The sequence below is a fragment of the Corvus moneduloides genome, chromosome 5, assembly GCF_009650955.1.
Source record: "Corvus moneduloides isolate bCorMon1 chromosome 5, bCorMon1.pri, whole genome shotgun sequence".
Lineage (NCBI taxonomy): Eukaryota > Metazoa > Chordata > Aves > Passeriformes > Corvidae > Corvus > Corvus moneduloides.
The window spans coordinates 42345289-42369409 of record NC_045480.1 but is presented as its reverse complement, the minus strand read 5'-3'; the positions used below and the strand labels follow the sequence as shown (position 1 = coordinate 42369409).

The window sequence follows — 24121 nt, the reverse complement described above, 5'->3', positions numbered from 1 at the left end:
CACAACTTGAGGCTATTTCTTCTCTTGTAACTAGGGAGAAGAAAGAAACACCCCCACCTCTCTACCATCTCCTTTCAGGTACCATTACCTTTCAGGCAATTGTAGAGAATGAGATGGCTCTAACCAGATCTTTTTCTCTAGATCTCTTCATGAGAGGGCTGGATGGATTTTGGCATTTCATTCTGTTACACTGTCACAATTACTTATGTCAGCTATTAGTCCAAAAGAGAAAACTGGATAAACCTATAACTGGTTCCACTTTCTAAAAGTGAGAATACCAGTCATTAAATATATCCTGTTTGTCCTCTGGTAGAATTAGGAATAAGTGGCTGCTTAGGCATCTGTCCTTTCAAGTCTTCACTGGCATTTAAGAAAAACATTGTGTTCAAGGCTGAAAGCCTGTGTAACCATCTAGAATCAAATTTGACCTTTTGCTCTTTTTGAGGCAGGTGAAAGAAGTCCTGGTCATATGTAATTTTTATCACTATAAGAGCCATACACAGACATTTCTCTTTAGGGCAGGAAGGTCACGCTCAGTGACAGCTGAGGATTCTTCACTGATCATTCACGGGGATTTTATCCGAAGTTGGCATTTAACCAGGAACTAACAGGGCAAAAGAAATGATCTTTGTTTTCCCAGTGCTTACATCAGCAGTAGTGACTATATTGCACATAGGCTACAGATCTGTGCTGTCTGTGTGCAACAGATCTGCTATATGAAGAACACTGAGTGACAGGACTCTTATCAGGGTCTTTGCATCAATGTATCACTAAAATACTTATTTTCCTCTTTCATTTGTGGTCCAGACTAGAGCTCCAAATGCCTAGCTTGCCCTCATGATACTTGGCTGTGCAATTAAATGAACTCAGCTAGTTATGGACAAACATACCTTATTCTGTAGTCACTAATCATGATAATTATAGAGTAATCCATAATATATGCTAGTGCAGGCTCAGCATTAGACACCCCACAAAGCACATGCACTAAAACACATGTAAATTTGCAGCACAATTCAAGACTTTCAAAAAGACAGTGAAAACACCAAGGACTAGCCAGTTAATATAAAACATGCCTTCTACTAAAGTAGCAGTCTTGACTTCTAGTAGCCCATTCCATTGGTATAGCTCCTCTGAAAGCACTTATCACCTTAATACCTTTTCATTGCAGGTATCATGTTATTGTGATTGTGCTGGTCTACTGCTTTCCACTGCTTGTTATGGGCATCACTTATTCCATGGTGGGAATTACTCTCTGGGGAGGAGAAATACCAGGCGACACATCCAACAAATATCACGAGCAGCTCAAAGCTAAAAGAAAGGTACTGTTCCATTAAATCCCGCTAAGTGAATACTTACAAAATCATCTGCAATTGTGTCTCAATGTATCACAGTAGATTCTTTCAGAAACACCAAATCACTAGAAATAGCAGCAATGAGAGATCATCTTCAATACAAAATTTGATTAAGTTGGACAAGTTGTTTTCTATGTTCATTAGCTGTTCTTCTTGTAACTTTAATGTTTGTCATTAAATAAAGGAAGCATTTGGGTTTTAACTTCTTACTCCACATGTAGCAGCACATACTGTATCTGATATATGGAAACTAAGACAAAAAGTTTAGCCTTCACAGAGTTAAAATACTGGGTTTTGGACAATGGGCTAGCAAACCATCAGCACTTGTTAGATAAGATTCTCATCCTACTGAAACAAAAGTGAATCTTGCTGTAATTCTCAGGTGGTTAAGGTCCATGTATATTTGAGAGAAGCACTGATCAGCCCATTTGTAATGAATAATTTAGATTTTTAAACAATAACCTTTTTGTGAGAAATGCAAATAAATTTTCCCAGATATTTTCTTTCAATCTTTTTCACTGTAGGTATTGCTTAAACTAGATTTGGGACTTCTTATGAACTGAGTATTTGACTATCTCCAGTTTAGTTTTCATAATGTTTCAGTGCCATGAAGGTTTCTTTCCTATAACATTCTTTTTCTTAACCTAACTTTTCTTATTTAATAAGGCAGCCTTCTCCTTTTTATTTCTGACAAAATTTTTTTCATACTAAAATGTATTTAACTTTTCAGATTTGAAAAAAGGGTACCCTAATACAAACTTCTCATTCACAATGATGAGAACATTTTCAGTTGCTCAGTTTGCTTCCTATCACTGTGAGTATGTTTGAACAGCGGAATACGCTCCTCTGCTGCAGCAATAGCAGAGTGGGACATATTGGGTCCTGAGAGAGCACGAGATCTTCTGCAAATTCTGGAGAGCGCTAACATTTTCATTTCTTTCAGGACACTGCAAGGAATATGAAAGTGGGGTTTTTTTCCCCCACCATACTACACAGAAAAAGTTGTTATGGCAGAGGATATATGAAAAGAAATATTAGGATCATTTTCTCCTTCACGCATCTTCAGACTCATAAGAGAAAAGTGCCAAGTTGTCAGAAGTTTCAGTTGTCAGAATAGTAGAGATGCCTAGACAGCTCTATGGCATGACATGCAATGTCTACCATGAAACCAAAAGTGTCATTTATTTTTGTTTCAACATAGCTTTTTTAAGAGGGAAAAATGTTAGCCTCTCTTAAGGAACCAGAATGCAGCTTGACCAGTATTGTCACTACTATTGCTTTGTAAATGTTCAAAGATTATTTGGAATGAAAGCAGAGAAAACTACAAAAAAAAAAAAAAATCATACAAAGCTATGCAGTATGCTCAGTATGCTTTGCATATTTGCCCCAAAGCAATATTATTGGACTAATTTCCAGAAATACTGAAATCATTTCAAAAGATCAGATTTCACACTCTGACATTACCCAAAAAGTTCAACATTACCATTACAGTCTTCACCATGCATGTTGTCACTTACCCAAAAGTGTATTTTCAAAGTTATGAGATTACCCTTCCTACAGAACATAAGCAGAAAAAGATTTCACTGGTCAACTAGCTGTGCTATCACCAATGCTCCCCTTTAACCCAGCCATCAGAAAAAAATAAAGCAAATACTCCGCTGGTGGTGACGGGGTTCTGATCGTAAAGACAACCTGAGAAATCACTTTCTGTAACAGACACAAGTTGCAAAAGCAAATGTGGAAAGAAAATTATTAAATTATTGGAGATCCAGGACATACCAGAACTTCAGGACCTGTTATCATAATGACTAAGTAAAATAATCATCTTGTGACATGAAGAGAAAATCTGACTTTTATCATATGAAATAGAGGGCCCAATTAAATCCCTTGAATGCTTTAAAAACAGCACCTGTTTAGAATTCTAAATATATTTAAGAGACAAGGAATAGCATCCTTAATTAAAGGATTTTAAATGTGAGAGTACAGGAATGCATACTTTCAAGACATGCAACAAGCGAATTAAATTATGTGCAGATATATTATAACTGCATCAGTGACTTTTTGGGTAGAGCTCCATGACAGCACTTTAGCTACACTGCTGTGCTCTCCAGCAGGATTTATGAAATAACTGGTATTTGGAAAGATGAATCATAATTGGTTATTCATGGAGAGGAACTAACAGACTGGAATCCAAATAAAGCTATAACTCAGCCTGTCTCTGATAACAGAGCTAGTGCTTTGCCCTTTTCAGGCAAAGAAATCATCTGTTTTTCTTGATATTTAATATATAGGTATCTAGACATATGGAAAATCTGTGCACTTATAATGAAGGAGAAATATACAATAGTTGACTATGTTTCATATCAGGCAATGATACAGTGCAAAGGTGTTGGATTAGGGTTGTTTGAAATGGTATTTAATATTAAGAAGGTAGTTCATGTAAACAGTTCATGTAAAACCTTTAAAGGAAACAATGTTTGCCAACAAAAGATTTGAAGCTCAAGAAAGCTGTTAGTAGTTCAACAGACAGTCTCATCATTTCATACACATGATTGTGCAACACAGTCCTGAATCCTCCTGAAAGTGAAATTAAGGAACAAAGGATTCAAAGAATTTCACAGTGCATACTGTAGGTTGGACAACACAAAGTCATGCTTAGTATCTTTAAGGTCAAAGACAAAATGTTTAGAAGTTCAGGACTGGATGCAACTACATCATTACTTTTTCGGGTTTTTTTCTTTTTTTTTTTCTTTTTTTTTTTTTTTTTTTTTTGACAGCTCAAATATCTCAGGGACTGACTCATTTAAATCTGCCTGACGTCAGTCTTTTGAACTTCTGAATATTTGCTTCACACACAGACTTTGCAGCCATTATCCCTTCTTCTTAAAGCTCCTGGCATGAGACTGACTGATGTTCAGCTGAACATCATTTATTCTCCTGCAATTCTCATTTTCATAATATGGAATTATAGTCTCAATGCTGTCATACATAAGTTTATACAGGTGTCTCATAATATTACTATAAGATTTACTAGGTCAAAATGTTCTTTATATCCACTGCAAATACTTGCTCTCAGATGTTGTCTCTACACCCTGTTTTTGCTATCTAACAAGTTTCAATCACTCTTTCAGCTTTAATTAACCCATAAGAGGGAATAACCATGTACTGCAAATAAAATCAGTTACTATTGTTTTTATCAAGAGATACAGTTCTGATACAACTGTTTTCTGAAAAAAGAACATTCATCTCAACAGAAGATGCCATTGCCTGGCCACAATGAGAAGAATATAGAGGAATGGGAAATGTGCTTAACTTTTATATTTTCTTTACTGTTCCTTTTACTTATGACTGTTAACTTTGTGATAATATGTCATCAGGCATCTTTTTCAGTAATTTTCATTCCTCCACACTTATGCTTCTGCCTGTAATTTTTGCTTCTCCTAACACAGTTTGAGGTATCATCTCAACTTCTTTTAGCAATGAAGATTGATTAAAAACTGCATTGTTTCAATATAAAAATTTTTCCTCAAATTTGAGTCTAAAACAAGAAAAAAAACCCCATATGTTTGCTGGCGAGTCACAGTCTTTGTGAGAACTCCTGTATGAACACTTCATACATATTTCTCAGGTTTGTTCTCATTTTCTTCCCCCTCCATTTCATAGATTTAGAAAAAGTCCAAGGAATGGCAGCTAAAAATCATCAATGGACTTACGAAGAGATGAAAATGGCCTGAACTTTTCAGTTTGGAGACAAGGAGGCCAAGGGACAAGATGTCAGGTTTTAGAGAAACACAAAGGTGGTGGGTAAAGTGGCTGAAGAACTGTTGGTCACCAAATCCTGAAACACCAGAACTGATATGAGAGCAGCTTAAGGCAGGTAGAAGAGAGAGTATTTTAAGAAAGGGTCATTTAAAAGTTGGTAAAGAGCATCTGAGGTGCTCTCCTGCCAGATGCTTATGATTTCAGAAGATTCAGAAAGGTTTTAGGCAAATTAACAAGCAATAAATTCATAACTCATAGAGTTCTTAAGGTTGGAAAAGACCTCCAAGATCAAGTCCAACCTCTGACCAGTCTCCACTTTGTCAAGTAGACCACAGCACTAAATGCCATGTCCATTCATTTCTTGAACACTTTCAGGTACTCCACCACTTCTCTGGGCAGCCTTTTCCAATGGCTGACAAACATTTAACCATTCAACTTCATTTCAGTGAAGAAATGCTTCCTGATGTCCAAAAATTCTCCCTAATGTTCAAGGAGATACTGAGAGGATGAATCAGGGATGCACTCCAGAATGGTACAAACATACACAAAGTGCCACAGGCACCTTCCCCTGGGAAGGCACCTCTTCCCTTTAGCTGATCTCACATTTCTGGGAGCGATACGTGGAACAACCTACCCATTCTGTTGTGGGGTAATGAGGTTCAGAAACTCAATTTGTGTCTCAATTTCAAACCCTCCTGTCAAAAATAGGCGTCTGTATAGCTTTTTTTTGTCCATCCGTATTCACCTTCTGTAAATAGGTCTACTCTTTGACTTTTCAGAGAGTGACAATGAAAATAAAATGCAAAACAGAATAAATAAATACTAGAAGAGAACTAACAGCAAAGATTAAGCTGGAGAAATAAATTTTTACATTTTAAATAAACCTGTTTTAATAACAGGTGGTCTCACTGATCTAACAGTCATAGCCCTATAACTTATATGATAACATGTCGGTGGCTGTATTGCTTGACTAGCTGAAATTTCCTACAGCTACAGTTAAATTATCATTTATCCAAAATGCTGATGCACTGTGAGCACCTTTTGTAGGCCAAAGCTCTATTGTGATTGAAAACCACAGGTGTACTTCAGTGCAGCCACATTCACAAATTTAGCAATCATTGTTCAGCACATTCAAATAAGCAAAAATACTAAGTAATATGAGGTTGAAGGACAACCCAGCTAGCACCACTCCTGTACACTCCACTGCTTTGTTATCAGCTAACAATCAAGAGAAACAGAGATGCTTTTTAAAGATTCCGGTCCTTACATGGAAATGTCTGCTGATTAATTCCTCAGGCAACTGAAGGTGTGACAAAAATACCACACAAAGTGTCAGCTTGTTATGCTCATACACTGTGTTTCCTCTGTGTGAAATACAAAAAATTGAATGAGAAATTTCTGAAGCAATTAGTCTGACTTTATGACTTCATACTTTTAAATCAGTCTCCTCCAAGGTTATAATCACAGTCACATACCTCAGACTTTGTGAAACTACTCTAGAAACAATCTTTTTGAAGATCTTCACATCAATGAGTCATGGCAAGTTTTAATCTATGGTTGTGTTTGACAATGTCACATTTCTTACCTAATGTAAAGAAAAAGAAAAAAAAAAAAACAGTAAGAAGGAATTCTCAGATCCTTTTAAAGGCTCTCCTGAAAACAAGCTCGTCCTTTGTTTGCCAGACACTGGAAGATGTTGAACTATGTCCAGTAATTTCTCCACTTACTCACTGAGTGTCATTTTGTCTCTTTCAATATTTAAATGTTAAATGAAAACAGAATAGGAACCAGCCTTCAGACCTGTCACCACAGGCAACTCTAACAGAATTCCTCTGGTATCATCTTAAACCTCCATCTTCTAAAAAATCTCACCAATCCTAGAGTTCACTTTTCCAGGCTAAATTTCTTTATAAACAGCTCTATTTATGTCACTATTTTCAGATAGCTTAATTAATTACTTAATATCCCTCAGTGGTGTCACCTCTACAGATGTTTTTATATCCATTTTCTCTCTGGTTTTGTTTACATTTGTTATATAAATGAAAAAAGTGCTTCCGATCTTTTCTATAGCATCTTTACATAACATCTTTATGCAACAAGTGACCAAAACCAGACAAGGAATTCCAGCAATGTAGTGTCACCATGGTCCTGCACAGGGGTAATTCTCTGTTCTCCACTGAGAATGCCTCATCTGGAAGATCCTAATATCTCATTTTTTCCTTTCATTAAATGCATGACCTGGTCATGCTATAATCAGTCAATAACATCTGTCTCCTCTTCATCTGTTCACAACAGGCAAACAAATTCACAGCAGATAATTTTATTAGCCCTTAATTGAGCAAATGCCAGAATTTTTCTGAGTATGATCCTACCCATGGAAGTACAGTGTAAAATGTCCCCCAAAACTAGCACAGTACCAGTCCAGCAGTTTCGATCTGCTCTGTGATATCTGTCACTGCCACCACCCCACCCAGGGACACAATCACTACTGGTACCATACAAAGTATATGACCAGCACTGCAAAGCTGGATTTCTGCTCCTGCAGTTCTCCCATATCCACATTCTTTCTCTGCCTTGCTTCTGTAGCAGCAAAGTTGCTTAAAAGTGTCTCATCATCAAAATTATTTGGCATGCCTTTATTTTGCTGTACAAAACTCCTCAGTAAATACATTAAATGAGGCAGATATCAAGACTGGTATATAGAGATTATATCCCAGATTAGAGGGAAATTAGTATTAAATACTTTCTAACAAAAATATTTTTCTCTCAACTACCTTTCCAGTGCAAAGTGTTTCCCAAATCATGCTCAGTAGTGAAATGTAACAGGTAAAATTACTTACAAAAATTAATACTAAAGGTATGTTTCCTCTCATTCTGCTTCAGGGCACCTCTTACTATGATATCCTTAACTCTGATCATTTATGGGAAGCATGAAATAACCCTTGTTAATATGGTAGATGTAAAACAATCCTAATAAAGCTAGAGCTTGACTTCATGAACTTACATGTGCCTAAAACTTGGTTTGTAACCCTGCAGATGGAATTAGTTACACTAGGAGATGTGACACACTGCTTAGTATGCTTCTTACAAAGCACAGATGCTGATCCTGTCTGCTGCTCTTCTCCATGGTTCTGCATGTGTGAGTCATGACTGCTCATTAAGAAGGTTATTGGACCAGACTGCAAATGTTAGTGTTCCACTAAGATTTTGAGCAGTTGTTCCATAACCATAAACACAAATACCCTGCCAGACTCACCAGATTGGTATTAACACAATAGTCAAAGTCTCTACTTGCAAGTAATTGCTATTACAGCTAAAAGGATTTTTTTTAAGCTTATTTTCTCTTAAGAAAAACTTCAAAAGGGTAATGAGGGTCAGAATATCATATGAATATCTTTGTGGTGAAAATACTAGCAGAATAAGATATCTTTTCCTATTTTGATCCGTAATACATTCCCATAGTTATCAAAAATCTCAGCAAGAATATAGAGTATTGACAGGAAGGCCTGATTTGGGCATTTTCATTTGCCATTAATTAAATTATAGCAAAATCATCACATTGATTACAATGTACAACCCCCTCCCTAAACACATGCACACAAAGAAGCATTTTTTCCAGTAGCATGAGGCAGAATAACCAATAATCTTTGGGTTTAAGTTTTAAAAAGTTCTGTTAAACTCTTTATATTACTGAGTATATGGACTGAAAACCTACTAAACATGTAGGGAATGAGCGAAGTAATTATTAATTTTGTGAATCATAATTTTTATTTCACAGTCTCACTCTTCACATGCTTAGAAGTTGCCTAGGGAAAGATTGGGACATGAGGTACAGGGGAATTATTTTCATTGCATGTTAAACTCAAAATATTTTTTACAGAGCTATTTTATGGTCTTAGAACTTGAAAGAAAAAAGGGTTCATCTGTTCTCCTTTTCAGGATTTTTTTTTTTTTTTTTTTAGCAATTTGTTCTCTTTTTAATGATTTGCCCACAATTTTGAACGAGATTTCCTACTGAGGTAAAAATAAAGTCAGACCTCTTGATCATTTTCTGAACACGACTGACACAGTGAAATGTAACAAAATTACTGGAAGCTGCTTTCTCTGCTCTCTATATCTGAATAGCTACAGAACACTCCACAGCAGTGCCAGCTTCCATTCATTGTCTCAAGTTCCTAAAACTCAGCTATGAACTGTGAACAAACACATCTTTCCACAGGCATCATCCATGGTTCAAGCAGCAACCACAGGGAAGTAAAAGCAGAGTAAATACTAAAAGTGGCTTTATACTGTGCATAAACCTTGCCAGTTTAAGTATTTACTGACAAACTGATGGAAGTTTTCTGGTTATAACTTTTCCATAGAACAGCCGGCAACATCTCCACGTCAGGGGCAGATTTAAGAGACTGGTTCTGCAGGGTCAGTGATTACGCTCAGAATTGTGCACTCACAGTTGCTGTGATGTTTCTCCTCGTTATTTTTCTATTTCTGATAACTGGTGGCAGAAAACTTATGTGAAATATTAAGTCTAGGGACAGTCCTAGGGCAAAAATTTCTGCTTAGTAATGTCTCATATTTATTAAGAAGGGAAGTAACACTAGGTTAACAGACCAAAAATTTCAACAATGCTTCACTCCAATGTTAGTGAGTTCAGTGTGTTTTCAAATGCATTGCTGAATTCAACTATAAATGTTCTTTAACAATAAAACCAAGACACCTACAAGAAAGACAAATGAAAGTCAAATGTCTCCTTTTCAACATTCAGATTTTCAGCATGGAGATTATGACCTCCATGTTTCAAACTATAGAGTTGGGTTTTTTAAGACAGACTTCATTTTCTCTGTGCAGCTCTCCCCAAGTTCAAGTCTGGGACCTGATCCTCCAGACAGATAACCTTAAAATCCCACATTCAGGAAGGACAAAGTGTGTTCTTTAAGTTGTATGCAAATTTTTTCACCAGCATATAAACAAACCTTGGAAACTTCAAAAGGTCTTTTGTTGTCTTATATAATCTGCAGTCAAAGTTATCCCATTATATATCCTAAATTATGACCACATGGATAGTCCTGTGTATGCATGGGTGTGTAAATATATATACACACACATATATATACAAAGAGATAAGAGAGAGCACATAAGAAATCTCCTCCTCATCGAGTCCTTGGAGGGAAGTCATGAACTAATTAGTTTAGCATGAGTTTTCAGTCTGTTGATCTTTCTGGAATACTGCCAAGCATCTGTGTGGTGAAAAACCCAGGAAATCTGATCAGTCATTTTGGAGGACTGCAGAACCAAGATCTGTATATTCAGCAGAACACAACTGCAGTTCCAGTATTGCACTCACACACTTTTGCATTCATTCCAGGCTGCTCTTCATATGAAAACAAAACATAACTTCAGCACAGTTTTTTTTCTGAGTTAAAGCAGAAATCTACACACCTACACACAGAGGGGTGCCTATGTTATGTCTATTAATGCCTTCACCTAACAAATATAATCCTTTAACTCAAATACTTCATTGTTTAGAAGTTACTGTACTGCAACATTGTAAATAACCTATTCAAAGCAGCTTTATTTCATTACTCATTTGCTGGGGTGAATAGTAGTTTTTTGATTTCTCCCGGTTTTAGAGCAGGTTTCCTAGGAAACACTTTCAGCCACCCTGGCATGGGTCAGCTTATACCTTATTCCACAGAATTGGGATATCACAGGAGTATCAAACCAGTGCAATAATGACCAAAGTGTTGACCATTATGGCCAAGTCATGTGATTACCTTAATTCTTGAAGCAATGCTTGTCTGTACAAAAGTAGATGCTGTCAGGAGAATGACACTCCTGATACTTTTCAACAATAACTGACCAGAGCATATATCACTTTTTATTGACCAAGTATTTCCAAGATGTTCTGTGAGTGAGTCACAAGTCTACTTCTCCTAATAAATTCACAACATTGTACAGCCATTTGCAGAATGACGAAAATAAACTAGGTGCATCAAATGCAAAATATAAACCTCAACATCACTGACATTAACAGTTTTCTTTGAAGTCAACTTAAAAGAAAATAGACTGGGGGACAACGGGACAATATTATTTTTTTTTGCCTTTTTTTTTTTTTCTTAGGTGGTAATAAACATTTTTTTTCAACCTTTGTAAGGGAAGATGCTACTACCACTGCAAATGCATAATTATGATGGCAATAAGAAAATAGCTTTAACTGTGCTTTTTTTCCTAACAGAATTTTGCCTACCAATTTACACAAGTAAAGTCCAGGAATAATTCATAGGTTTTTCTTATCAACAGAAAAGAGAAGGAAGAGGTTTTTCAAACTATGTAGTAAATAATCTGCATTCCTTCCCATGATATTCTGGTGCCAAAATTATAGAGAAATATGGTAAACATTCAAATGGCTTCTAATTATATAAATCACTTATTTAATTGCCCTAGGTGAATAAACTGGAAATAAAACAATTCAAAAAGTAGTCTTTCCATATGAAATAAGAGCCTGTGCTCCTCTATTGAAGATAACCAAAGGTACCATCTCAGTTTCAGGAGGACAGTTTCCATTATTAGGAGTCCAGATAAAGTAAACCACAGGTAGGATGGTATGCAACTTTTGCATAATTCATTGGCATAATTCATCAGTTGTTTATTGCAGTGTCCAATATATAAGACCTAGTTTCCAAAAGAGAACATTCACTACTACCATTCCTTCAGAAGTTTTATATGGAAAATTCATTTAAACATTGGCAAGGTTCTGGGAGAGCCTTCAATGAGGATTAAAGACTCCAGAACGCTTTCAGAATTGTGTCAGAAAGTGGACTTCAGAATTAACTACCCCTATTGGGAAAACAAAAGAAGATAGTATTATTTTGTTTCCCCCACACTAAATCTCATATTTAGTTAGAGGCATGGAAGTGAATTATGTCCCATCATTCCTTCCTTACCTGGAATGAAAGTCTTGTAAAATAAGTGGTGGTATGAACCTTAAGTACAAAAGCACTAGATCAGCTTTTTCACTTTTTTCCCAGAACTAGGTCTCAGGTAGATAACCATGCCCAATAATGTCAATCCCACAATAGCCACACAGAGTCATTTTCTAAAGAACATAAACTTCTTATGCTACTCAATGCTTAAGACCAAGACAATGATACAAAGCCACTTACCTTTACTTGTTGTCCAGCTTACAGAAAAAAAACTCTCAGTCTCAGCAGCAGACATTATCATATTGCCTAATATCCAACAATCTCTCTTGTGAGAAATTTAGACATCTCTTCTTAGATAAAGTAACATAAAGCTTGTGGAAACTTTTCCTCCTTGTCCCCAATCAGATGCTTGTAAAATCATTCATTCTCAAGCAAAATAAAACTCTGAGCAAAATATTTACCCCTTTTTGCAATGGAACAGATATTTCTTGACATGTTGAGAGAAACTCAAAGGCACTGTCAAACCTGTGGTCTATGCAACTTTGGGGAAACATCATTTAAAAATAGCAGTAGCTAAGGCCACTCACAAAAAATGTCAGAATTGCTTTGGTTTGAGGGGAGCCCCACATTTTAGCATTTGGAAGTATGCAAACTAATTAAAAAGTATTCACACTAGAAGAGAATACATTTTTGAACTTCAGAGCTTAAATAACAAAGTAAATGATTATTAATTCTGTTTGCGACAAGGGATTATGCAAACTGAAATGAATAACAGTTTCTTTACTTCAAGCAATTGAGAAAAACAGATGGAAAGCATAAGTCAGAAGACTAAAATTATCCGGAGCATTGGAATTGCCAAGTACCTTACCTAGCTGAAAGACTTCCAAGCTCTCGCATACTTTCTCCTCCTAAACGTGCATCTCCTTCAGCTATTAAGAATCTGTCCTTTCCTATGAGCTGAGAGAACACAGAAAATCCCTGAGCTTGTCAAAGCACTTGGTATCTTAGCAGTCAGTCCTATTTCTGTACTACTGCCATTAGAGTTACCCTTTGAATCCTACTTTTCTTGCACAAAAAACAGTTCACTTCAAATAAGCATTGTGGAGAAGCAAAGGCATATCTGTGTTCCTTTCTCTCTGGTGCTTCATGCATAAGTGCTATGTATGTCCCCAGGACTGGGAAGTGGATTTACTGGCTGCATGCTAACATGTTGAAAGAAACACTTTGTGAAATGTTAGTGCGGCATTTTATTTCTCCCAAAAGAGCACAGGGCAAAAGTTATGATCCTCAGGGATTATCTGTGGACTGTGTTTAAGTTGTTTTCATGAATAAATAACATCCAGGAGAGGGTAAACAAAGACATTCTTACACTCCATGGGCTCAAATTGGTTGCTTCTCATTTCTATCTGCATAACACCCAGGAGTAAAAATTCTGCAAGTAATTAAGTTGTTCTGTGTGATAAAAGTGCAAATAAAATCAAAAGCCAAATTCTTGTACTTGTAGAAGCAGCAGTATCAAAGATGACTTAGAAAGACAATAAGGAGCTGCAGAGAAGATCGAAAAGGAAATGATTGCATGGTTCAAGTCTTAGGTACTGCTGGCAAATCAATGCCTTGCAATGTGAATTGCTATATTCCTCCAGCAGCAACTGAGTCTCTCAGAAAAGTATATTTTATTCCTAATCTTTCAAGAGTCGTTCTCAATGCTACATCTAAATTAGACTGTTTTTCTAGCTATTCTTCATGCAAAATAAAAACAGTATGGGGGGGGGAAAAAAAGTACTTACTGGTTTTTCTGAGTGCAGCTGAATCTGCTGGTTCCTTTTCACTTTTACTGTTTCAAATGTTTCACAGCAAAGGCAAACCTGCAAACTCCAATTCCAATGAACTTATATACTTAAAAGAGCAAAAAAGGTATTTTTTCCTCATTACATTCATTAATGAAAGAATGCTTCTTACTCAGACAGAAAGGATTTAAAGGAATGAACAAGACCACAAAGCACATAAATTAACTTTCTTTACTAGACACAGGCAGCAGTGCATCAATATCAGCAGAACAGGTTGATGAAAATCAGTGCAGAAAACAAACACTTTGGTTTTCCATTTACCAATCTAGCCTCTAGATTTGCACGAAGGTTGCATAACAGAGACTCAGTATGACTCATTTTAACAAAACTATTGCCTAGAACAGAAAAAACACTCTTTCCTCCAGTCATGCTTGGTGCCCACAATACACAAAGGGAGATTGAACAGAACACCAGGGAAAACGGTGCCACTGGGATAAAGGTTAGCGATTTTCACTGCAATTCACACTTTGGAAAGCTCCATGGTGAAATGGTGGCAGGAACAGAGCTAGACTTTAAGCCAAGCAACTGAATTCAGTAATTTTCTTGCTTTGAAAATGTTTCCTAATGCACAAGAGCAAACCCTTATTAATGAATTCTGTGCAACTCGGAACAGAAGGAAAAGCAACTGAAAAATGGTAATATCTCAAAAAAGTGAAACAGAACAGGCTTATTAAAAAGAACTTTTTTTTTAATCCAGTCACAGGTTTAAATAGTCAAAAACAACCCCAACACTGAAGCTGTCTTTTATACTCTGCAGTTGGACCTGTGAAGTGTCACTGGAGGTTCTTTAGTGAATTGGGAAAAGACAATCAGGTTTATGTGGTAAATTCATAGTGGGTCTGTTTAATTTATTTGCCCTATTGGTTTGTGGGCACTTGTTCATCAGAACTTATTCCAAGTAAACTCAAGGTGCCCTGGACTTTTAGACCTTGAAGTCACGTTCTGTTCATAGTTATTGATATAATCAATAAATGAAACTTTATACTGGGAAGACCAACATTATGGACAAGAACTGCAGCTATAAACTGCAAGGTAGGGCCTTGCACAGCATGCGTGCCTCTCTCTGAAAGAGAAGAGGAAATTGGTAATAATCTCCCTCGTTTTCCTCTGATTCTCTTTTTTTCCTCTGTTTCTGCCAACACACAGTCATTCTTAGATGACAAAATGAGAACAGACTAGGGCTTTTTGATTCCTCTCACGACTTCTGTGGTTGACTTCAAATTTAACCCTAATTGCCTTGTGTTTCCAACAACTTTACACCACACAGACTTGCAATATCTCACTTATCTTCTAGGAAGTATGTCAGTAAGTGCACAAATACTCAAAATGACAACTAAATGTTGACTTTTCTTAAATGTCCCTTTCTCCAGGAAAAATTTGTACTTTTTTGATCCAGGGAAAAACCATTTTATACATGAATAAGGAAACACCATCTTATGTCTGCCCATAGACATACATTTATCAGTATATCACCATTCACGTCAGTGGAATGCAGACTGATACAGCCTTACTTGAGAGAAAAATGATTCTGTACATTTTAGATTATTTTTTACATTTATGAAAAACAGCTGCAAACCTGAAGGATTAAAAATGTAATACGTTTCACTGTGTGTCATTCAAGTGACTTGTTACTTCACAAATTAAATCAAATGCTAATGCCCATCTAAAATCATCTTTAGCTTTTTATCTAGTTCCACTATTTGCTTCAGAAGTTTCTGCTTTCAGAATGATGATGACTTAATATTTAATCATAGATTTCCAGACAGAAACAGCAACAAAAAATCTTATACTACTCTCACTGTTTTAAAAATTACTATTTTGTTTTAAATGAAACAGTAAATTTGCAGGAAAAGATGCAATTCTCTGGGGGTGATTTGGCATTTTTCATTTCAAAACTTTAAAAAGTTAAAACATTCAAAATTAGGATTTTATTGCCTGAAATTTTGACAATAAAAATTCTTGATTTTCTTTGCAGGGTAAAAGTTATTTGGGGATTTCTGTTCCCTTAAAGAAAATCTGAAATATTATATTTAACAGCAATATAAACCAAAACTTCATTCCTTCAGGGTTAATTTTTGCAGCAGCTGAAATCTAAAAGCTATTTTTTGTACAGATTGTGGAGGTTTATTAGATTTTAGGAGACTTTTAAGTAGGCTCTTGAAGCACTGCTTGCCTTGCCCTTCAATATAACACAGAAAACTAGACAGTAAGCATTTGGATGTTAGAAAAAAGACTAACAACTTTCTTTTGGAAAATATTAACACAATTGAATATGCCAAATGAGCAACCTGGACTCTTTCTGTGATTTCTAGCAACTCTGGGGCATGAGTGACACAGTGTTCAATCACATTAAGCTACATTAGTTGCTGGGAAGCTCTACTGTTTTGGTTCTCAAGCACTGCACAGATGAAATGTAAACTGTAAATAGAGGTTTGTCTGTTTACATTTTGAAAATCTGGACACACAAATCCTTTCATTTAGGACCTATGATAGTCCAATGATTAATAACTCTAGGAACAATTTCACATGCACAGACGGTACTGCAAGAATTGCTAATTAAATCAAGGTAAGTAATTAGACTCTCAAATGTTCTGAAATTACAGAAGTCCTGAAAGTCGCTGAGGTAACACTTACCATTCCTGACAGATCTATAAGAACACAGTAACCAGCAAAGTGCACCTGTAAATCAGCGGACAGATAGCTTAAGTATTGTGGTAAAACTACAGAGTTAAGTCTTCTATCTATACAATGTGTGCAAAGCAGAGCTGGAAGTGCCCAGTCCCCAGCAGAAGAAAGTGGAAGTCCACATAATATCATAACCTCTTCCCTCCCACCCAAAAAAATTGCATATATAGTCCCATAAACTTCTATATATGCTTAGATATAGACACACAGATGTACATGTGAAAGGTGAAAGTGATACAATGTTTTGCTGTGTTGCCTTCCTTTATAATAATACTGATCTTCCTGATCACAGGGTGATTTATAGTTAACTGATGAAAAGTGCTTTAGAAGAACCAACTATTATTAATGTTGTATATGTGGTCAGATGCCTCTTTTTTACCTTTAATTGATGATCAGTGTATATATATCAGCAATAATAAATATTCTTATAAGTAAAATCTTGTACCCTACAGTCCCACCCAGCAGGAAAGATTGTAAACTGGTGCCAGCTATTAAATGAAAAATTGCTTTGTGTTTCCCATAGGAAGATGTAATATGGGATAGGACACCATAACATTTATAGGGAAAATAATTTAATTATGTTAGTTGGAATTTTATAAAAGTATTAACCAAAGGCACATAAGTATGGCAAATTTCAGCTTTTTGGTTTTTCCCTCAGGTAAAACTAGAAACAGTATGAAATGCCACCTTGTACAGAGAAAATAAAGGGACTGTTAATAGCAATTCCTGTTATTCCTCAGTATTCACAAGTACAAAGGAGCAAGAGACTTCCCAGCATAGATCTATCATGTCTAGTTTCATTTTAGCTACAAAAAGAAAACCTGTGGTGTAAACATGTGACATACTGCACTGAAAATGGTAGCTGGATTAGTGTTTCACATAGCTGAAAAGAGAAAGATGGGAGTGAAAATTTTACATGACTTGCAAGATTTCTTCATGTGTTTGGAGCACAAAACAGAGCTCCTCTTCATTTGTGCTTACTGGAAACTATAGTAGCTAACAGATGTTGTGATGCCTGCAGAAAACAACAAATAAAGATCACCAGCCAAGCGAATTGTTAGGCTCTGAAATTATACAGGATACTGCAGTTGCTCATTTCCTACAACCTAGTGTTATTCAAATCACATCTGAAAACTGGGGACAAGAAATAGACTCTCAGCCAACAAAAAAAGACACACCACGGTAAATAAAGATCAAAATGAGGGGTCCTAATAAAACACCCTGTAACGTTATGCCATGATTACGCCTACAGAAAAAAGTGCTATTTTAGATAGCCAAATATAAGTAAGCAAACACACTACTTGGAAAAATAAATACAAATAAAGCTAGGGAAGATTTTCATGTTATTTTTCTTAGGTAAAAGAATATCTCCAGTCAAGAAAAAAAATAATTAAGAGAGTCAGATTAAAATGAAAAACTATATAAAAGCATATTCATCTTTCCTTTGACTAACTTTAAAAATTAATTACAAGAAAATTATTAATGGATGTTGAAATGCTAGTCCAAATAAAAAAGGCAAAATATCATTATTATTTCTTTCTTTCAGGTGGTAAAAATGATGATTGTGGTTGTGCTGACATTTGCCGTCTGCTGGCTGCCCTACCACATTTACTTCATAGTTACTGGGATCTATCAACAATTAAATCGGTGGAAATACATTCAGCAAATCTATTTAGCCAGCTTTTGGCTTGCCATGAGCTCTACAATGTACAATCCCATTATCTACTGCTGTCTTAATAAGAGGTAAGAGCTGGTTATGAAACGAGATGCATAATGTCAACAAGAATATAAATTGTTTCAATCAAATAAAAGACATAGACTTTTCACTTAAATAGTTTTCAGTGAGTGGGAAAGAAAAAAAAATGAAAAAAACCAAAAACAAACCAACCTTTCTTTAGGTTTGTACTCGAAAAGAATCCCAAAAAACCAAAGGTGTACTTCTAGTAAATATTTTGGTGTACTTAAAATTTCAGAGCAAAATTCAGTTTTCAGAAACCAGTCCTTCCTATGTCCACTTGCAAAATTTAAACATCTATGGCAGTTTAATGTTTTTTGGTTTGCAAAAGATTAAAATAAAGAAGATGGCCATTAGCAATATAAAGTGCAAGCCATATGTTCACTAACTGCAGCCCCAATTTTGTTTTGCTGGAAGGACGTAACATAAAATGTGATTTACTGTGTTTTGTATACCTCACCATTAGATTTCTGCTGTGCTCCGAGAGCTGCAACAGGCTCATAAATATTATACAAAGACTTATATTCTCATTACTCAATACTAAATTACAGTATTGTTTGATAGCAACACATTATGGTCGGAATTTCAAAGGCACTGCACCTGTTGAGTTTGGTGACATTTTACAGATACTTGATAGTCTGAGACTACTGCATTACAGAAGGGACTCAAGTTTTTCATTTCAACTTGTAGGACCAGGATCTACACAAACATCTTCCTGGCAATCCTATTCTCCAGTATTTCTTCTAGCATTATCAAATAAAGATCACCAAGAACAATTAATTACTTCACAAACTCAGTCAGTATGAATCAGTAATCCTAAATATTATTTCAAATCTCTTTTGACTTAGCAGCCAGTGCCAAGTTTAATTACTGTCAAACTTTATACCAATTTTGCAAGATAATTCTAAACCCCCGCTAAAGATCATGCAGTACCTGACAAAAGGAGTCTAATCAAAAATGAAGTTAACAAATCCTAATGAGTTTTTATTGGTGTAAAAACACTGGAGTCTTGCTCCTTGATGAGGATAACTTATGACAATTAATATTCATGATCTTTTAAAAGGACAAGGTAATGACTAAATTCATACAGCCTTCTCTGCCTCTTTTCATCATTTACACCTGCTAAAAGATGAGGTAAAATTTTAGCATGCCAGAACAGAACCGTAACTCAAATGGCAAATTTTCCATTAATTTCAACAGAAACCAGATTTCAGTAAGTGTCTGCAAAAATCAAAGGCAAGGAAGAATGAGGCCTCATATTTTTCAATTACTACCCTAAAACTTCTAAACTAACCCCATTTTCTCGAAAAACTTTTAATGGCACAGTTACAAAAGCATTCTTAAAAAAAATTATTTCTGATGTGGCTTATGTTGACACTTGCACATTGCAAAATTAAACGTCTGGATTAAAAAATACAGCCAAAGAAAAATTAATAATTTTGAGACACACTAAAGGTCATCTTGTTCAGAATTTGATGCAAGAATGAAATACTGGTGACAATTTTCTTATAATTAAGGTCCATATTGAAATGAAGATGCCAGAATGTCTGCTTCCTTTTCATTAAGTAGGAAAATAGAGCTTGTTGCTGGGAGTCAGATAAATTCATGTCTCTGCTGGATCTAGTATCAGACAGAGTTAGAACATCCATTCCCAGCTTCATCTTCCAGGCTAATTAGGATATTACATATCTAGATAAAGAGAGCATTATTTCAAGATGAAAAAAAAACATGCCCTGAATTAGAAAGAGGATGGAAAGTGCCAAGAAAAGTAATACAGTTTAAAGATGTTTTGGTTTTACAGTTCCCATCACTAAATCCATTTCCATCTGAGGTTCTTTCAGTATTTTTCCAAAATATGGACTGCATGTAAACAGAGAATGCTGCATAGCAACCTACCTGCTCCATTGTCATCATGTGAGAACTCCATGGCAAACTTAAAAGTTTGAGGAAGGAAAAGTCACTTCTGTGAGATCAGTTAACTTTAACTGAACACTTCATCTGAATTCTTAACTGCAGACATCACTGTGGTAGTTGAACCATTTTGTAAAAAAACTTACAGACAGGATAAACAACAGAGCTGATTGTTGGAATAAAAGAAAAGACGCAAGACAAGTGAGAAAGTCAGGTAAGCTTTAGGTCTAGGTGAAAAGGTGTTATTTTTCCAGTTATACATAGATATCTAGGGAATTGCTCCTCTATTATATTAAACGTCTATTCTGGAAATGGATACACACAAAACATAATGGTCTTTATGGTAAATCCCTGCCTCTGAATTAAAATAACTCTGTATGAATATTGCAAACTCTAATAATCTAAAGCCTCAAAACACCTGTTTTTATATTGCTCACATTCAGATTTCAACTTTCTAGGATCCTCTTTAATTATTAAAAATTATTTTCCAAATATTTTACACAATTATTAGTCGTTACACCATTCCTGTAAAAGCATCTCTTAAGAGAGAAACACAGAAGAGATATTGAAATTTGGAAACTGGGATAGTATTTTAGAGAAAAGAGCGTTACAAAGTTTCTTGCTGAAAGAAGATGAAAATGCAGATTTCATCAGAGGTCAAATCAAAAATAGTTTCTGTGAAGACAGTTCTATGAAAGTTGGTGTTTGTTTACTTAAGCACGGGCAAAGGACAGGAAATTTATTATGAGGAAAATACCACTGTTAAAATGCAGGGAAAGCATATAGAAAATCAGAAACCAACATTAGTTGTTACTACCATCTTTTTTACCCTATTCAGACTTCAGTCAAGGAAACTCCAACTGACTTCACCACACCCAGGTGTAGGGGCAGGATAATTGCCAAGTCAGTGCCCTGCCAGCACCATGTATGTTTTCAGATGAAGGCCTGAGGCTGGCTCTTGCCAAGCACAGGCTTTCACCAGGCTTCTTCCCTCCTAGGTTCCGAGCTGGCTTCAAGCGAGCTTTCCACTGGTGCCCCTTCATTGAGGTGTCCAGCTATGATGAGCTGGAGCTAAAGGCAGCCAGGTTTCACCCCACACGGCAAAGCAGCCTCTACGCTGTGTCCAGGATGGACTCCAGCATGACAGTGGTGTTCGACACTAATGATGGAGACAGCATGCACACCAGCCATAAGAAAAGAGCAGCTCCAAGGGACCTGAACTTCAATGGTTGTTCACAGAGGAATTCCAAGACCGCCTCCATGGCCTCAAGCCTCATCAGTTCACTGCACACATCAGCAGATGTTTATTCCTAAACATTCCGCATTGCTAGAAGGGCAACCCTGGTCAACGTTCTCCTACTTTGGGACTTGATATTCATACCACAGGAAAGCAAACCAGATTCTACTAACAAACCCTAGCTATAAATATTGTGAGACTTTCAGCTATCTCTTACTTTTTTTGCTTGGGAGAGAAAGAGGAATTTGAAGACACACATATGCCTCAGTCCAAAAGCACAGTTGCACCTTACACACAACAGTGTTTGTAGGGATTATCCAAAATAAATCAATGGCATAAAAAACTTCGTTTGAGTTGTCTCCGACCTCTGGTATTTATGTTTGACTTCCTGAAATGTAACAGGCTCCTTTACTTATTGTAGCAGAAATGTACAATGTTTTCCATTACGAGTGTATTAATTCTACAGTAACAAAATTACATAAGATTTGATTATAAAAATGTACTTATAATGAACACCTAATGAGCCCCATGTCTATTAAGCTGTTTTACAATTTAGTCCCATTCCCAGACAAATAGATAAAATTAAGTTCACGTGAATGCAGTTCAGTTCTGCCTGCAGCAGTACAATTTTGCAAATACATATAAGAACAGGAGAACATGACTAGGAGACTAAGTTAAATTCTACCAAAGTTTGCATATTAGTAAACATTAGATTCTAATGGGATCTGTACTTCCAGGGGAATATATTGCTTTGATGAATGTCTAACAGCTTTGTACCTTAGTACTAAGTCTGTCTCCAGTGACCTTAACAGAACCCTTCTCATTGACTTTAGAAAGGTCAAAAGATTTTAAACTGGAGATTCGCATATGAAAAAAATACCACTGTGGCAATGAACTCTTCTCTGCAAAAGATAAAGTAACAAGATTCATGATGAAAAACTTCCACAAGGGAAAAAAAAAAATTTGGGCTCTTTTCACAAATTTTTCATAGCTTGATGCATGTAAAAATACTCCTGTGCCTGCATCTGAAAATATGCTAGGCATTCTTACACAGACATGTTCCCACCAAAATCAGACAAAATCCACTGTTGCAGAGAAAGCTGAATGAGAGCAGCCTTTGTTTTAGTTAAATGACTACTTTATTTTTAGTTAAATGATTACTAAATAACTACTTTAGTTAAATGACATGTCAGTTGCATGGATAGACTGGTTACATAAATGTTTGTTATCAAACAGTTAAAACATTAGCAAAAGAGTGTGAATGTCTTCCCGAGTTAGCTAAACCAGCACAGGGCAGTGTTTATCTGGCTGAACCCAACACGGCACCAAAGCTGAGCAATTGATAAAGAGAAGTTTGAAGAAAGGCTTGAGCTGGCTTTAGTCCACATTCCTTCCCAGCAACTGGGGATAATGAGCATTGCAACAGTGTGCATATCATACAAGAACAGTAAAATAAGAATCATGTTTGTATTGTGATTCAAGTATATAGTCAATTGTTATGTTCTGCTAAGTGTAACTTGTATAGTGAATTCAGTGCACTGTGGTATCACTTACTAAATCAAAACCCTGCATCAGGTAAAATATCCTCAAATACATAAACCTAGTACATTAAACTCTCTATGCATGGAATAATTAAAGAACCTGGTCATAGAGTATTGTACTCTTATAAAAATGTATCACAATTCCAGACTTATACTTTTCCCATCTATGGCCTGATCTTAAATCCACTGAAGCAAAGAGCTCCGTTCATTAATGACTTTCCTTCTAATGTCAGTCCGTGCTTTTCAACAGTCTGTTTCTCTAAAAAAACCCAGCTATTTTCCATCATGTCATTGCAGTACTCTCACTTGTCCTTGTTTGGGTTTTGTTTTTTTTTTTTTGACGTGTGTAGTAATCCAGCAAATGTCATGCAATGCCTATAAAATACTTTTACATTTTTTCCCCTGAAATACTGTTTTAAGAACTTAAAAATCTTCACAGGTTTTTAACAACTCTGTTGAGAAGATCCAGGACAGCCAGCCACACACAAATGAAAAAATTACCCTAAGTATATTAACCTGATGGTGATGTATTACAAACATATGCTGTGAAGTCCTCTGTCTGCTCATGTACAACTTCTGAGAAACATACATAGAGAAAATGTATACTTGTTAAATAAACTGTCTTTTCTAACTATGGCTATCACAAAATCAGTGTTGATAAATTTATTGTTTTTAAATGTAGACGATAAATTTGAAAAAGCTGTATACAAAAATACAGCATCATGAATGTATAAAACATCATCTTCGTGTAACTTTTATGATTCTTCAGTGACAAGTATCAAGAAAGCAATGGTGGCTTCCTCAAACTTGTACCTCTAGTGAAACAATTTCACTTTGTTTTATGATGCAACCTCCTGGACAACTAGCCCGTTGATAATCTCGCTATATTTTGGTAGGCTAGAGGTATAAAAAACACCATCACGATTCCTGTAGTTCGCCTCTGAAGTTACAGGATATTCCTGTATAACAAATGAAGAAACCTGTGCTTGTAATCACAGCATTGCTTTAACAAAACATTACAGCGATACATAGTGCAAATAAATCTCTGTGTCTCAGCCCCCAACAATATGCAGGCTTACACAGTTAAACAAGCAGCACAGCAAAAGCTATGACTGACAGCAGTTTCCA

At 36.0% G+C, this 24121-nt stretch overlaps 1 protein-coding gene across 1 annotated transcript in view; it reads left to right on the top strand.

The window, feature by feature from the left end:
• TACR3 (tachykinin receptor 3) overlaps nt 1-23624 on the top strand; it is a 38102-nt gene extending 14478 nt beyond the window's left edge. Inside the window, exons 3-5 of the mRNA XM_032110186.1 lie at nt 1169-1319; nt 18116-18312; nt 21214-23624. Coding sequence (XP_031966077.1) covers nt 1169-1319; nt 18116-18312; nt 21214-21529 — 664 coding nt within the window. The 3' untranslated portion in view covers nt 21530-23624. The remainder of the gene's footprint in view (nt 1-1168; nt 1320-18115; nt 18313-21213) is intronic.
• The last annotated feature ends 497 nt before the right edge of the window (nt 23625-24121 follow it).